Raw genomic sequence first — 14,895 nt, forward strand, 5'->3', positions numbered from 1 at the left:
GTCAATAGTTTTACAGTCAGCAGAGGAAGACTGAAGACGTGGACTGGAAAATAAATAAATTGTTGTTTTGACTCGGGCAGCCTCAGAGAGAAGGGGGAAAAGTGTAAAGGCCCTTTGAGAGAAGCGAAGAAAGCAACACCTTAAAAAATAAATCAGTCAAGCCAGCATGGGTCCTCCCCCAGAAATGTCATTATTCAGCAACACAGTTGTTGACCAGCTGTGGGTTTTTGGTCCAGCTGCATGTCCTTGTCAGCTGCTCAGAAGTTCAAAAAGACATCAGACAGAATTAAAACCTCCCGTTCGGCTCCCAATCGATCATCTGTCCTCCATTTTAAAGGCATTTTTTTTCTTTTTTTAGGGCTGCCATTGCTCGCATCCTTGTTTCAGCCCACTTTTCAACCAGTCAGCATTAAGCTGCACATAGCGTAGTCCACACTGAGCTACAGGCTGCTGGGGTTTTGGACAACTGCACACAAGCATGGTAGGGTAAGTTTGAAAGTGCCCTGCGTAGGCAAATACGTATACAAACTGATATGTATGCTGAGCCACGAGTCACAACAAGAAGGCAGCTCACGCGTAGATGTTGTACTGACTAAGCTTTTAGTTTAGTCCTGGGGTTAGTATCTTGCCCAAGGATATACGGCACGCAGACTCGAGCAGCCAGGGATCGAATCAACAACCTTCTGATTAGTAGGTGATCTGCCTCCTGGTGGCAGGTTAAAAATAAGATGTCAGACTTTCATTCGTGCATCTCTGGATGGATGTGAAGTGATGGATAAGGATAAGCTTTATTTGTCGGTTGCAGTTGCCTGCAACTGAGATGACAGACCTAGTCGACCATACATACAATATACAAACTTTACATTGGGGAGACAGGTCAGGCTAAGTAGCAAAAAAGGATAGACAATGAAATATGTGATACATATAACACAACAATTCAGGAGAAAAAAAGGATTTCTGCTCATAATGACTCAACAAGGAAGGAGGTCTGCTGAGGAGGAAATTTTAGTTTTACATTTTAAATTAAAATTTTATTTACATTTTCTTTTTTTTCCTTTTTTTTTGGGGGGGGGAGTATTTTTTGGGTGAAATGGCTGGAAGAAAAAGATTTCTCTTGCAAGCTGAAGATCACTTTAATCACTTCTTAAATACTCCACTTCAGCAGCATTTTGCTCTCCTGAGACCTTTTACCCTTCAGAATAAGTTACGTGATACTGTTGACCCACTTCATCAGATGATTTTATGATCACGTCACAAATCAGATCAGCAGATTTTCTCTTGTTGTTTTTTAATTCCACTTTTCAGGACTCCTGCTGCCGGTGCTTCGGTGGCAGGCGGTTGAAAGAAAAATCAAATCCACAAACAAAGGGTGAAAGAAATACTTTCTTCCTCTTCAGCTTAGCTTTGATTTCTTTCCCTGCCAATCCTTGATCACACAAACCCATCCTCCTGGGCTGCAGGGGCTGCTCTCTGTTATCAGGAGGCTATGACATTTGATTACTGACTTCTGCATTTGCTGCTCCTTATTTTCAGCTCAGAGTCACGCGCTCACCAAGAAACACAGACCATCATCTTCTGTCTACACACAAAAACGAAAGCTTGTTTATTGATGGCGCCTCTATGTAAGGGCTGCACAGCATCTAATAAAGGATTCTTTGGAATCCAGAATTCCTCCTGGAATCAAACTGGAAAACTGCACCATGGTTAGTTTTCAAGCAGCTTTCTTAATATTTTCATAGATGAGCTTTTTCTCGTGCTGTAATTATCACTGCATCATTACTGGAGCCAAACCTCGTGACACAGTCCTCATTTGCCCCTCAGTGCTGAATCAGGCTGATGTTATTACACGTTAATTAGTCCCATCATGGTTTAAGTACTGAGTTTAAGTTACAGGACCACCAAAGAGAGACTGCAAAAGCTTGCTAGGAATTCCTGGAGGGAGGAAACGGTGCCCTAGCACCCCATTCCCCCCCCCCAGTGTTCACTGTTTAGAAAGGGGCGGGGTAGTTTTTACCATTACATTCAGCATTAGATTCAATGGCTATGGGAGTTCATTGTTTCTGCTCACAGATGGATTTCCTCTGAGGTTCAGTTTCTTATATAAAACTTCATAAATGCATGAAATCCAGCTCCCTGTGTGCATTTGAAAACACAGCTAAACATCAAGTCTAATATTCTGTCATGGCTGTCCTGCTGAAGGTCAGCGATCTCTCCATTTTTTATGAGGGTCAGACCTGAAAAAAACTTTTTTTTTCCCACTCAGAGGATTTCTAGTTCCAACGTTATGGAATTTGCTTGTGTACATGACAAAAAATGAGGAGGCTGACCTGCCAGGTGAACACCTGTGAACTATTATGCATGCACACTGCATTTCCAGCTGACACATGGTATAGTTTCTCCAAAATCCACCACAGAACTTCACATTTATGTGCTAAAGGGGGGAGGACCCTGAGAGCTCTGTAAACCAGTCAGATGTCAAAGACGTTCCTGCAGGAGTGCATGGACGTTTGGTAGGGTTGGATGTACACAGAGCTCTGTGGATGGCTGCTCGGTGAAGCCTTGACATTTCTTCAATCGTCCATGCTAAATGAAAGGTTGCCTGATAATGAGGACCTAAAACCAGCAAAGGTTTCTGCCTCTGAGTGTTGGCAACAGACAGGCTGAGGGAAAAAAAACAACTAGTTTTTAATGTGTTCTCACATACTGCGATGTTCAGAGCTTTACAGCCTCTGACCAGCTTTCTGTTGAAGAGTTTGGGCCCCCGGCACCGATCGCCTCATAGGTTTGAGGATTGAAGGGGGTACTTCTGTGCATCATCTTGACGGGAAACGATCTAGGCTCCAATAGCCACTCCAATCACCATGCTAATTATGCATTAGGCTTGTTATCCTCTTCAAGGACCTTCAGGCGAGTTAGGAGCCATTATGAGCTCGTTAGTGGCCTTTAGGCTCGTTAGGGGCTCATTAGAGGCCATCAGGGTCAGACACACAGCTGGATCGCTACTCGCAGCTGTGCGATCAGGAAATGAGTTTCCAGTTAACATGCTGATATCATGGTGTTTCAGAGGGACGACGACCGCGTCTGCTGGTAAATAAACGGGAACAGGAGCCCCTGCAGGGCTTCTGATTACAGAGGCTTCCTTTCACGTCATCGAAGGAAATTATTCATTCATTTAGTCCAAGTCACCTTCAGTTGTTTCAACAGTTTTTTAAAGAGAATATCCAAAACAGAGCGATCTGTGGTCAGTGAGATGATCACCACATTCTCCAAACCTAAACTAAACCATTTTTGTACCCACGCGTTTTAGGAAATTATTAATCACATCAGAAAACACCCATACTGCATGACAACCATTTCTAGGACCTAAAATATTCATAGATTTCATATAAAATCTGCCGTCTGCTTCACTCTGTCCCTATAGGCAAATTCTACACAAATGGACCTCATAGAGCTTATTATTGGACAGATGGATGGATGGATGGATGGATGGATGGATGGATGGATGGATGGATGGATTATTATTATTGGACCACATTATTTATGCCATTACTTTTAGATTTAAAGTGCAGTAACTGGAGTCTGTGTATAGCCAAATTATAGATTTTACTTATTTTATCACCATTATTGCTTCTATATTTAGGTTGAATTAAAAAAAAACGTGATAAGTTCGTTAAGTAGTTAAGCAGTCCCTCTAAAGTGTACAATGCTGGTGTGATAGATGGTACAAACCCATAAACCATAGTAGGATGAAGGTACAATCAGGTAGTTGCATCTTTGGGTCTGCTGAGGTCATCATCAAACAACGAGTGGATGTCCACGTGCCTATCAGTTTTTTGCAGCTACACAGACTTGTCCAGAGAGCAGCTCTGCTCCTCAGGTGAACTGTCTGCATCTACAACAGAGTATAATCACCATTCAGTGCCTCAGTCACGAAGGCCTACAGAAAGTCTGGCAGTTATAGCAATCTGTTAGGGATGGCAGCAGTCACAGGGAGGCTTCCAGTGTAGCAGTGCATGCCTCTTTGCAACCAGTTTCATACAACGACTGCAGGATAGTCAGGCAAACACGCGTCTTTCCATTACAGTCGATGGTTGGAGACAGATAGGTCTCCTTGCCTGTGTGACTGAGGCCTGTGATACTCAATGAACAGTGCAACAAGATCTCAGTCTTCCTTGACTCGTGCATATTTGGCCTCCTGCACGCTTCTGTAGACATCTGTAGATATCCTGCAGATATCGGGAACAGCTGTGTGGATAGCTTCAGGTACCTTTGGGAAAGCATGAGCACAGCTTCAGAAACATTTACCAAAGTTTACACAGAAAAAAACAGAGGCTGAAGCAAGGTGTTGGAAATCCTTTTCTTTCCTTTTGATTATTAATGTTGGATGGATCCACAAAACATGCAAACACCAAAGTCAACAGATAAACAGAGAGTGAAGACAGACCTCCTCCGACAGCCTGATGCTGTATTAATGTACATCTGCTCCTGTTTCCTTTCTTCTTCTGAGTTTGCATGCAAAGGTCAAATGGATTTAAAGAGGATTCCAGCTGCATTACCATTCTGCAGACTTGATCTGGTCCCATGCATTTCACATAAAGTACTGACCTTTACCTTGACTGTACAAGACAAGCACACACAGACACGCATGTACTCGAGATCCGTGACCTTCAATCAGAGCAGAAGTATTTCTGTTTGTGCTTCAGTTTCTGCTGTTGGCTCGGGTCTTTAAAAGCATCACATATGCACACACAGCGTGATCAGACCAAATGCATAGCAGTTAAAACACAGGTTGCTGAAACTGCAAGTCAAGCTCATGATGCTGATGAAGAGCACAGAAATATTTTCCTAGATTTCCCTGAGAGACTAGTTTACCATTAAAGCTTTTTAAATGACTTGTGATGCACCTCATTTCAGTGGGACTGGAATGATGGATGCATCACAGGGTGAACCAGAAGACTATGGCTCACCTCATGCAGTTTGTTTTCTTCCTTCCATGTTTCTCTTTTCATCTATTGGTTATGTTTGGGAGAACATGGTGATTTGATTTAAATTATTTAACACCACCCTGCATGTTTAAGTGTCAGACCAATTGCATTATATGCATAAACCTAAGATCCTGAAAACACCCCTGCAAAGATCAGTCATGCTTGGTTAAAGAGGCACTAACTGTCTGTGAATGAGGGCCTGAACGTGCTTACTGTCGACCTCGATGCTGCTTTTGTGTATCTAAATCTATCATTAGTTAAGTGGCAGTAAATCAGCCGAGGCTGATAGAAAAAGTTCTAACGGTGATGCTAGAGCAAAAGCAAGTCACAGTTCTGCAGAACTGTGACACCGCCTCACGGCTTCGAATGAAACTTTTTAATGTCTCAGAGTAAATTTTGGACACTAAAAGCAAAGAAAGTGGTGAAAAATAAAAGTGCTGTGCAGAATATTAGGATGCTGATGTAAAACTAACCATCTGTTCTGAGCTCACAGTGAATAATTAAAACCAGAATAAGTTGTAAGTAGCAGCATATTTGAGCTGAAAGTTGACTTCATTCATCTGTTCAAGTGGCAATTTATGATCCCAGTTTGGACTGACGGCCACTTCTAAAGCAAACGCTGGTGTTTCCCTCTGTTCACTTTCACTTTCTCTCTGACTCACTCAGCGCTCAGCGCTGCCTTCATCTCATCAAGTGAAATGTAAGCTGGATTAAAAAGAATCCACTTTTTCACATACAGATGGCCTCGTGTGCACGGCTCGCAGAGTGTGACGTATGACACAGCATCAATTCATACATTTCCCACACTTTCCATTAACATTTAACCACCAAGCACATGATCGATTCATAACCTGTTTAACATACCTCAAAACCAAATGAAGATCCAGCAGGTGCGATGCCCGGACTCAAACCTGTCACCCGCACAGAGTGAGATTTTAGACAGAGGTGTGGGTCATAAAACAATTATTTCATAAGAGCCCCTGCAGTGTCACAGTATATGTAGCAGGTTATCACATTAGTGAGAGCACTCTGTCACTCCCAGCTCATCATTTTTTACTGTGTCACATCCAATCAAAAACGACCAAACAACAGGTTTTTGGCGGCTAAAACTAAAGTGAGGTCCAACGGTGAGAGTCTACAGCCGTGTGTGAGACAAGGTGGAGGCCCTGTCATGGTTTCAGCTGCATGTCAGTCAGTGGTGTTGGAGCTCTTTGATAAACTGATGAATCATGAACACATGAAAAGTACCATCAGATTTGAATCCACTATGCAGTAACATGTGAAAAGCATCTGATTGGTTGTGTTTCCATGTTTCAATAATTGCTGCGCCTGTTTCTGTTTTTCTTGCTAAATATAAAGAAATCATGGTGGTTCAAGACTTTTGCACAGTACTGTACCCCCCAAAAATGGACTTGAAAGGTCTGTAAAATGAGCACCTTGGCGAGGTGCAGTGTGATTAAAAAGGTGATAGGTGTGAATGAGAATTGATAAACTCTCACAGGTCCCAAATGAAACAACAAGTACGAGTTTGTCCACTAGACGAACTCTGATCAGCAGAGTGATGACCACTGCAAGACTGATGAACGTCATTCAATATCAAAAGCCTTTTATCAGTCTGCCAGTTCTCAGACAACTGGAAATGTGGGTTTACTGGATTTTAGAGGAGTGCACGTGCCAAGCTCTACAGAGCAAGATCCTGCTTGTTGTATCGATCTAAGACTACATTTTAACTTTATTCGCACTTATCTGAAAATCCAAGCTTCTCTCATACCTGCCTGCGGTCCAGCTCATACACTTTATTGGATGTTACGCTGCTTTATGTGGTTTATAAATGTCGTGGGCAAATTGAATTTCACTTCAGAAGCCCATTAGTCCCTGTTGCGCCCGCAGGGAGATGTGGCTGTCAGCTTTGGTTTACGTCCCCAAACGCATCGTGGTTCTGGCGTTTTCTTGTTTGTTTCCAGACGGAGCTGACCTTGGATTCAAAGCACAGATAACTCTCTGCTTTATCTCATCACGGCGGGTTGAAGTTAGTCAGAGGGCAGAAGATTTCACAGAGAATTAGGCCGTTAGGAGATAATTAAAGGAGTGTTTCATGCATCATCAGATTGGTTTCTCTGCGTTGTTCAGGCTCGGAGTGATCGCTGGGCAGGAGTAATGAGATGACGAGCGGAAAGGAAATAACATGTTTCACGGTGAAAGGAAGCAGTGTTGGAGCCTGCATACACACACACACACACACATGCACACACACACATATACGTCGCTGAGAGCATAAATTAAAAAGTTGTTCTCCTCTGAAGCGCAGGGACAGCAGCCGCATAGCTCCACCCGTCAGAGGACAGCCACGACAGGATTTACAGGGAGAGGAGGTGGTGTAGTAGCTACTGCTGAAGTATTTATCGATGAAAATGGAAATGCTTTTGAGAACTTCAGAAGGCCAGCTCTGTTTGCTCAGCTGTTTGCATTTGTCTAATATCTCATCACACTGCAGCGCTGCTGACAGCCGGGCTTTAAAGCAACTCATCATGACACACATTAAAGCTGCCATCCCTGCAAACCTCGATCTATAGTTTGCATACAGGGCAAACAGGTCGACAGAGGATGCCATAATAACAGCTCTTCACTCAACCCTCACACATCTAGACAGTAGTAACACCTATGTGAGAATGCTATTTGTGGATTTCAGCTCTGCCTTCAATACAGTTCAATCCCACAAACTGGTTAATAAACTAAGCAACTTAGGACTCAGCAGCTCACTGTGCAGCTGGACTTGGACTTACTGAGCAACAGACCCCAGGACGTCAGAATGGGAGCGCACACCTCCTCCACCCTCACTCTGCACGTAGGTGTCCCACAGGGGTGTGTCCTCAGTCCCCTCTTATACGCACTTTTCACCCATGAGTGTTTGACAACAACAATGAATCAGCCTACAGAGAGGAGGTTCAGCATCTGAAGCAATGGTGTGAAAACAACAACCTGCATCTGAATACAGCCAAGACCAAGGACTTCAGAAGAACAAAGCGATCTGAGCACTCTAGAAAACTTTAAGTTCCTCGGAGTCCACATCTCGGCCGACGTTACCTGGTCCACAAACATTTCCCACCAGGTAGGGACAGCACAACAAAGGCTGTACTTTCTCAGGAAACTGCGTCAGGCCCAGTTACCCCAGAGACTGCTAGTAAACTTCTACCACTCCACCATCGAGAGCGTTCTGACTTACTGTTGCACCACACTCTGGTTCAACTGCCCTACCTCCACCCTCAACTGCCCTACCTCCACCCTCAACTGCACTGCCAACACACATGGACATTACACTTTATTTATAAACTGTATTTCTATGTATACTTTAATGCAACCAACATCCCTACCTCTTTAAACTGTATTTATTATAGTTGCAACAGCACCCCCCCCCCCCCCCGCCTCAATGTGCAATATCACCCCCCACACACACACTCGATGTGCAATATCACTGATCACACTGCACCTCACAGTGCACCTGCTCCTCGAATGGCATGTATGTGTGTGTGTAAGCGTGTATGTGGAAATATGTGTGTGTACGTATGTACGCATGCATATATGTATGTATGTGCGTGTATGTATGCATGGGTGTATCTGTATGTATGCAGGTGTATGTATAACTTGTACATATCTTTCTTGTGTAAATGTAAATTTGCCTGTGTTATTGTGTAAATACTTATGCGACTGTGTACTTCAGACACATGGAGAGATGCCAAACTGCCTTTCATTGTTTTTGTAACAATGACAATAAAGAGCTATTCTTCTTCTTCTTCTCTTAAAAGCAGTGCTCCTGCTTATGTGACAGCAGATTTTTACGTTTATTTTATGGAGTCCAAGTAAACTGTAGCTCTCAGCAGATTTTCCAGTCTAGATCTCAAGAGCCTGTTTTCATTCCTGTGGCATGAGTTTGTCCAAACCTTCAGTACCTGATCACCATTCACTCCCAGCTCTTCCAGTGAGCCAAAGAGTGTTTCACCCCAAACCATAATCTGTTCCTGCAGCTGACCCAGTTTTCCCAACACAAAGCAAACACACTGTCATAATCCTGGGACTCTGACCCAGCGTTTTCAGTTTATATTTTGAGTTCTTAAGTTATTCCTTGAAATATGTTGAGTAATAGGATTATCATTTGGTTGCCTTAAGTCTAGTCTAGTTATCCTTCACTTAGGTCTTCTTCGTTAGTCTGTCATGTTTCTTTTCTTCCAGCTTGTGTTATCATGCCTACATCGTTCCATGCTGTTTTTTGAAAGTCTGTGTCCTGTGTCAGTGTAGTCAGCTTTGCTTCCTTTGTCTCGTTATGTCAGATTAGCCTCAGCTGTTTCCCCATGTGTTTCCACTTCCCCTGATCACCTCCTGTGTGTATTTAGTCTGTGTGTTTTCAGTCATTTCTTGTCAGATTGTCTGCTTCGTTTCCAGGTCATGAATTCATGTGAAGTCCTTATGGTTCAGTTTTCTCATATCAGGTTCTAGGTCCATGTTCTTGTTTTGGTTTTTTTTATTTAGCTCACCCAGTTTAGTTTATTGTTAGTCTTGCCTTTGCCTTTTGCTTTGTACCTTTGTCCAGCCTACAATAAATGGCTTGTTTTGAGTTCCCATTAGTTCCCATTAAGTTTGTTTCTATGCTTTGGTTTGTCTGCACCTGGGTCCACTATTCGCACTCCACACAATTTGCCTCTGCACACTGTGACAGCCAACTCCAACACACCTGAACCCTAGCCTCCACCTGCCCTACCTCCACCCATGTAACACAGCCTTTATACGCTTCATTACCTACACCTGTTCACCTGCTCATTAGTGCAAATATCTAATCAGCCAATAGGATGGCAGCAAATCAGTATATTCTGGCACATACAGGTGACCTGTTCAGACCCAGCAGCAAAAAGAGGAAAAAAGAGGAACTGAAGTCTAAGGTTGGATGAGAATGGCCAGACTGCTGCGAGCTGATAGGAAGGAAGAGGGAACTCAAAAACACTTGTTAAGACCAACGTATGCAGAAGGGCATCTGTGAATGCACAACATGTCAGACGTCAAAGCGGCAGAAGACCACACCAGGTGTCACTGCTGTCACCTAAGAGCAGGAAACTGAACAACACAAGACCGGAGTAATGTTGGTCTGATGAGCCTCCATTTCTGCTGTCGTGATCGGAAGGTGGGGTCAGGTGTAAACAGTGTGGATCCATTCTGCCTTGGATCGGTCGTTCCGGCTGATGGTGGTGTGATGGAGTCACTGAGACTTTTACAGCTGAGCATCATTTAAACACCACCGCCCGCCTGAGTGTTGTCAGTCACCACACCCCTCCCTGTATGACCACAGTGATGGCTGCTTCCTGCAGGATAACACATCGTGTTGCAGATCATCTCAAACGGGTTTCCTGAACACGGAGATGAGTTCGCGGCACTCTGGTGTTCTCCACACTCACCGATCTCAGTCCAGCAGTAATGTTGCTGCTGCTCCTGATGGTCCTGATGCAAACCATTCCATGACTCCACCTGCAGGACGGATGAAGCTGGTGGGTTGTGTTGTTAACCTGTTAACTAAACCCACACTTACAGCTTGTGCTTGAACCCACAATACTTCCAAACATCTCAGCGTGAAGCCTGACATCTTACATGAAATCGCTCCACATGACAGACGCTGTGCGCTCTGGCTCTATGTCGTGTTGTTACCTGATTAAAATTTAATGCGGCACAATGCACTTAACCTTTGCTGGTTAAATTTTTATGAATGGCGAACATAAGAAATGTTCAACGTGGTGTAAATGTGCATTATGTCGAGTGGGAATATGTGTGGGAATAAACCCACACTCTGGCTGTTTCTGATGACCTCGATCTCATTTCCTTCTACGCTCTCTCTCACCTCATCTTTCCACCACATTCAGCTTTTTAACCAGACTTTTCTGATTCCTTCTTGTCAGCTGCTGCTCATCCCTGTCTCTCCTCCTTCTTATAAATCACACTAAACATGTACAACCCACACACACCTGTGCATAGACCTGAATAACAGGCTGGGCTCGGACCTTAAACGTGTCAGTGGTCATTCATATTTAATGTCCAGAATGAACCACTGTGAGGGGCAGAGCTGTTTCTGTGTGTGTGGATCCTCACTGCTGTAAGCTTCACTGTGATCTGAGCCAGCTCTGCCAGCAGCTGAAGACTGCCCAAACATCCCAGAGTCCTTATCGTATAGCAAACCATCAAGAATACACAAAAACGTATAGCCCAGCTGAGTCTGAAGGTACTGGCTGATTTAATAATAATAATGGATTGCATTTGTTAGCACTTTTCAAGACCCTGAAAGCACTTTACATTATAATTCCACCATTCATTCACACACTGGTGGAGGCAAGCTACAGTTGTGGCCACAGCTGCCCTGGGGCAGACTGACAGAAGCGAGGCTGCCATGTCGCACCATCGGCCCCTCTGGTCAACACCAGTAGGTGAAGCGTCTTACCCAAGGACACAACGACCAAGACAGACAGACAGAGATGAGGATCGAACCAGCAACCTTCCGATGACAAAATGAGCTTCCCAACCCCCTGAACCACGATTGCCCACGAAAGTCAAATATGTCAACCAAAAGATTTCCTTCACATTTGTTATGTGTGGTTATTTATGAGAAAATTTATTAATCCAGTTTAAGGTCAGTGTTTTGGTCGTTGTAATGTTGGACCCAAGAAACATAAGCCGGAGCGAATATTACGACAGCAGAACTTTTATTTAATACTGTGGTTTTGTACTGGGACAGACACCGCTCTGTCTCACTGCTGTCACGTCCGCTCTCCTCCTCCGACTGTCACTGCCAACATATAAAGAGAGACAATCACTGACAGATCCCCAGCACACCTGTTCACCCCGCCCCTGCACCGCCCCGGGAGCTCACTGCGTCACCCCTCCTCTGCAGCTGGCCAGAGACCACACCCACGCCACAGTCGTGTCTCAAGCATTTTAGGAAACGTCAGCGTCATGGCTGAAGGATGTTTCAGCATCTCTTCTTTACTTTTTTACTGTCGCTTATCAGCAATTATCAATGTAGTGTCTGCAAACAGTTAATATCAGCCAATATCATCACTATTAATATATCAGTCACATCACGTTTTGCAGAGAGAAGGACCAAATGCAGACTCTCGGGCAGGCAAACAGGTTAACTTAAAGCAAGTCAGTAAATGAATTTTTAAAATATCCAAACAGTCAAACATAAAGTTCAAAAACTGTGAATTAACTGAAACCTTAAACTTGAAAATACATGAGGGCTGGAAACCAGGAGAACAGCCAGCGACTGTGTACACACAGGGCCAATCAGGGAAGTGGAGACTAGTGGAAAAACGAAACACAGCTGAACTGAATCACAGAAGACGAGCCGAAGCAAAACTAAAGTAAAACAGGAAGTGTGATAACTAAACAGGGAAAAATCAAGAATTAAACTCTAAGCATTAAACAAACTCGGATTCCTATAGGAAATTTAAACGACCCAACGAGAAGGCCCAAAAACTCAAAAACACTGGATGAACTGACAGCTAAGGCTCTCCCAGAAACGTCCACACTTCCTAAAAACAAGTCTGACTCAATTACAACAAACCCCACAGAGTCTGAGTCTGCTGGGTTAATTCCACAGAGGGAGTGAAGAAATGAAGGTGAAAAGAAATTAAAGGGGAAAGGAGCTCAGAGTGCAACAGTGGAGATGGAAACATGCAGAAAATGAATGAGTTCAAGAAAACACTGAATGATATGAAACTGATTCTGAGGCAGCCAAGTATTCATCTCATCATTATCTTGTAATAATATTAAATTAATATAAAGAAACATAAGTAACCACCAACATGTCTTCAGTCTGGTCCAGACTGCAGGTTTTAAACGCTGAAGCCGCATCAGTCATGAGCTGCCTGTAATGTCTGGAGAGAGACTTAACGTGGGTCGATGCCACATCTCCAACACGCCAAGGTCACGAGATGGAACTTGGAGAGAGAACCTGCTGCTCTGAGTCTGTGTCACATTCAGCTCTACAGTAAAACCACAATTACTGTGAGTTTTAAGGAGGAAGAGCACCGAATTATCAAAGATAACAAAACGTCTGGCCTTAAAAGTCAAACAGCAGTCACTGATTATTGATCCAGTCAGCCAAGCACACCCACCAAGCTTATCTGCAACACCTCAGAGTTTCTGAAAGTCTCAGTGAGAAACTCTGATGGTCTGATTTTAAACTGCTGACAGTGGTTTTCTGCACTTTGTCAAACAGTTTCATTCGCTGAGGGTGAAACTCATTAAAACTCATTAAAAGGTTAAGAGCGCCTCTTCCACGCCTCTCCGCTGCAGTCCTGCCAAGCTTTTTCTCATCCTCAGAGTTTCCTTCATTTCTCGGACATTATCTAACACTCATCAATGCTGTGCCACAAATCAGCTTAAAGCGGCTACATTCATGCACACAAGGCTCCAGAGGCTCTTTGTCTGCAGTTCCAGATAAATGGCACATTCACATGCAGTCATTTTACAGCAGTTTAATCTAATGACGTCTGCTCCCACAGAACATCATCGCTGAACATCGCAGGCTAATTAGATGACTCACTAATATTTTCCCACAATGAGAAAGTGTGCAATGCTTTTTCAGATTCATTCAGCTGCTGCACACTAATCAGGTTACATTGGAGAGCTGCACCTCATCCGTGCGATCACAGTCAGAGCACAGAGTCCTGCAGCAGCCGGCGGACCGATCCGCCCTAAAAGTGGAGATGACCGCGAGGCGATAGACGGCTGTCAGGGTTCTTACAGGGGTGTGAGGACATTGAAGCCAAAGTCTGAGAGAGCTCGCATGCTTTAAATCAATCAGCACATCTGGCAGTTTTCATCTCCTGTGAATCACATTTAAAAAGTTCAGTGTGTGGTTTTTCTGCCAGCTTCAACCGTGAGTGTGATGGATTCAATCTGACTGTGCGACCTTACCTCTGAAATATCGACCAAGCATGAAACAGAACATGTTTAATAACGTGCTACACCTTCCGCTCAGCCTGCTGGCGTTATATGCTCCGTAAAACTATCAGCTGTAACAGGTGCTTTCATTTTAACCTCCTCATTTTTCATTTGACACTAAAAACTGCTTCAAATTTGAATCATTGAGTTTAACAGTTTCACGCAGTGCCGTGAAGGACCAGAGTGGCACTGCTGGTGTCACACTGTAGCTCTGTGATTTTGGCCCCCGTGATTCTCCTACCTGTCAGCGCTGAGCGCAGTGAGCGTGAACACCGACACCCCGACCGAGGTGAGCTGGATGACGGGGATGAGTTTGCACGCCGCCTCTCCGAACACCCACTCCTCGGAGAAGTAGCGGAAGGCGTCCACGGGCACGCAGGTGACCAGCAGCAGCAGGTCTCCCGCCGCCAGGCTGGAGATGAAGATGTTGGGCACGCTCCTCATGGCGCTGTTCGTGATGAAGATCTTCACCAGCGTGATGTTGCCCAGCAGACCCACGACGATGATCAGAATATACACGGAGGTCATCACGCAGCGCACCACGAAGTGTACGGTCTCCGCGCCGTCCGCGGACGACCACGGGCCGGGTACCTCCGTGGAGTTGGGGCTCAGAGCCTCCCCGGGAAGGTTCGAGAGGAACTCGTCATCCATGAGTGCGCACGGAGGAGCACTCCACGCCAGGGTCGACAGCTTTTGCGCAAAGGGAAGCTCGCGCGTAAAGCCGCAGAGACAGCAGGGGTGTGTGTGTGACGGTGTTGGGGTGTGTGGGCGTAGGGGGGTCCACACCGGCACCAACGACCAGAGAGACGGAAAAGTTTTCCAATAGCTGCTCCTCCGAGAAGCTTCTGAAGGCAGAGAGGAAGCTGACGCGCGTAAAGAGGGGGGAGGCACCGCTGTCTCCCCCCCCCCCCCCCTCTCTCACACCCGC

At 44.8% G+C, this 14,895-nt stretch overlaps 1 protein-coding gene across 6 annotated transcripts in view; it reads right to left on the reverse strand.

The window, feature by feature from the left end:
• Positions 1 to 14,895, reverse strand: part of nmbr (neuromedin B receptor) — a 99,784-nt gene that overhangs the window by 67,356 nt on the left and 17,533 nt on the right. The window contains exon 2 of one of the 6 annotated variants that reach the window (XM_026142863.1): positions 3,730 to 3,892. The exons of 4 other annotated variants lie outside the window; for them this stretch is intronic. In XM_026142863.1, the coding sequence (XP_025998648.1) occupies positions 3,730 to 3,740 (11 nt within the window). In that variant the 5' untranslated portion in view covers positions 3,741 to 3,892. Of the gene's footprint in view, positions 1 to 3,729; positions 3,893 to 14,208; positions 14,851 to 14,895 lie in introns of those variants that run through there. One more of the 6 variants, XM_026142861.1, reaches the window with a different exon arrangement.

Source organism: Astatotilapia calliptera, chromosome 15 (assembly GCF_900246225.1).
Source record: "Astatotilapia calliptera chromosome 15, fAstCal1.2, whole genome shotgun sequence".
NCBI lineage: Eukaryota > Metazoa > Chordata > Actinopteri > Cichliformes > Cichlidae > Astatotilapia > Astatotilapia calliptera.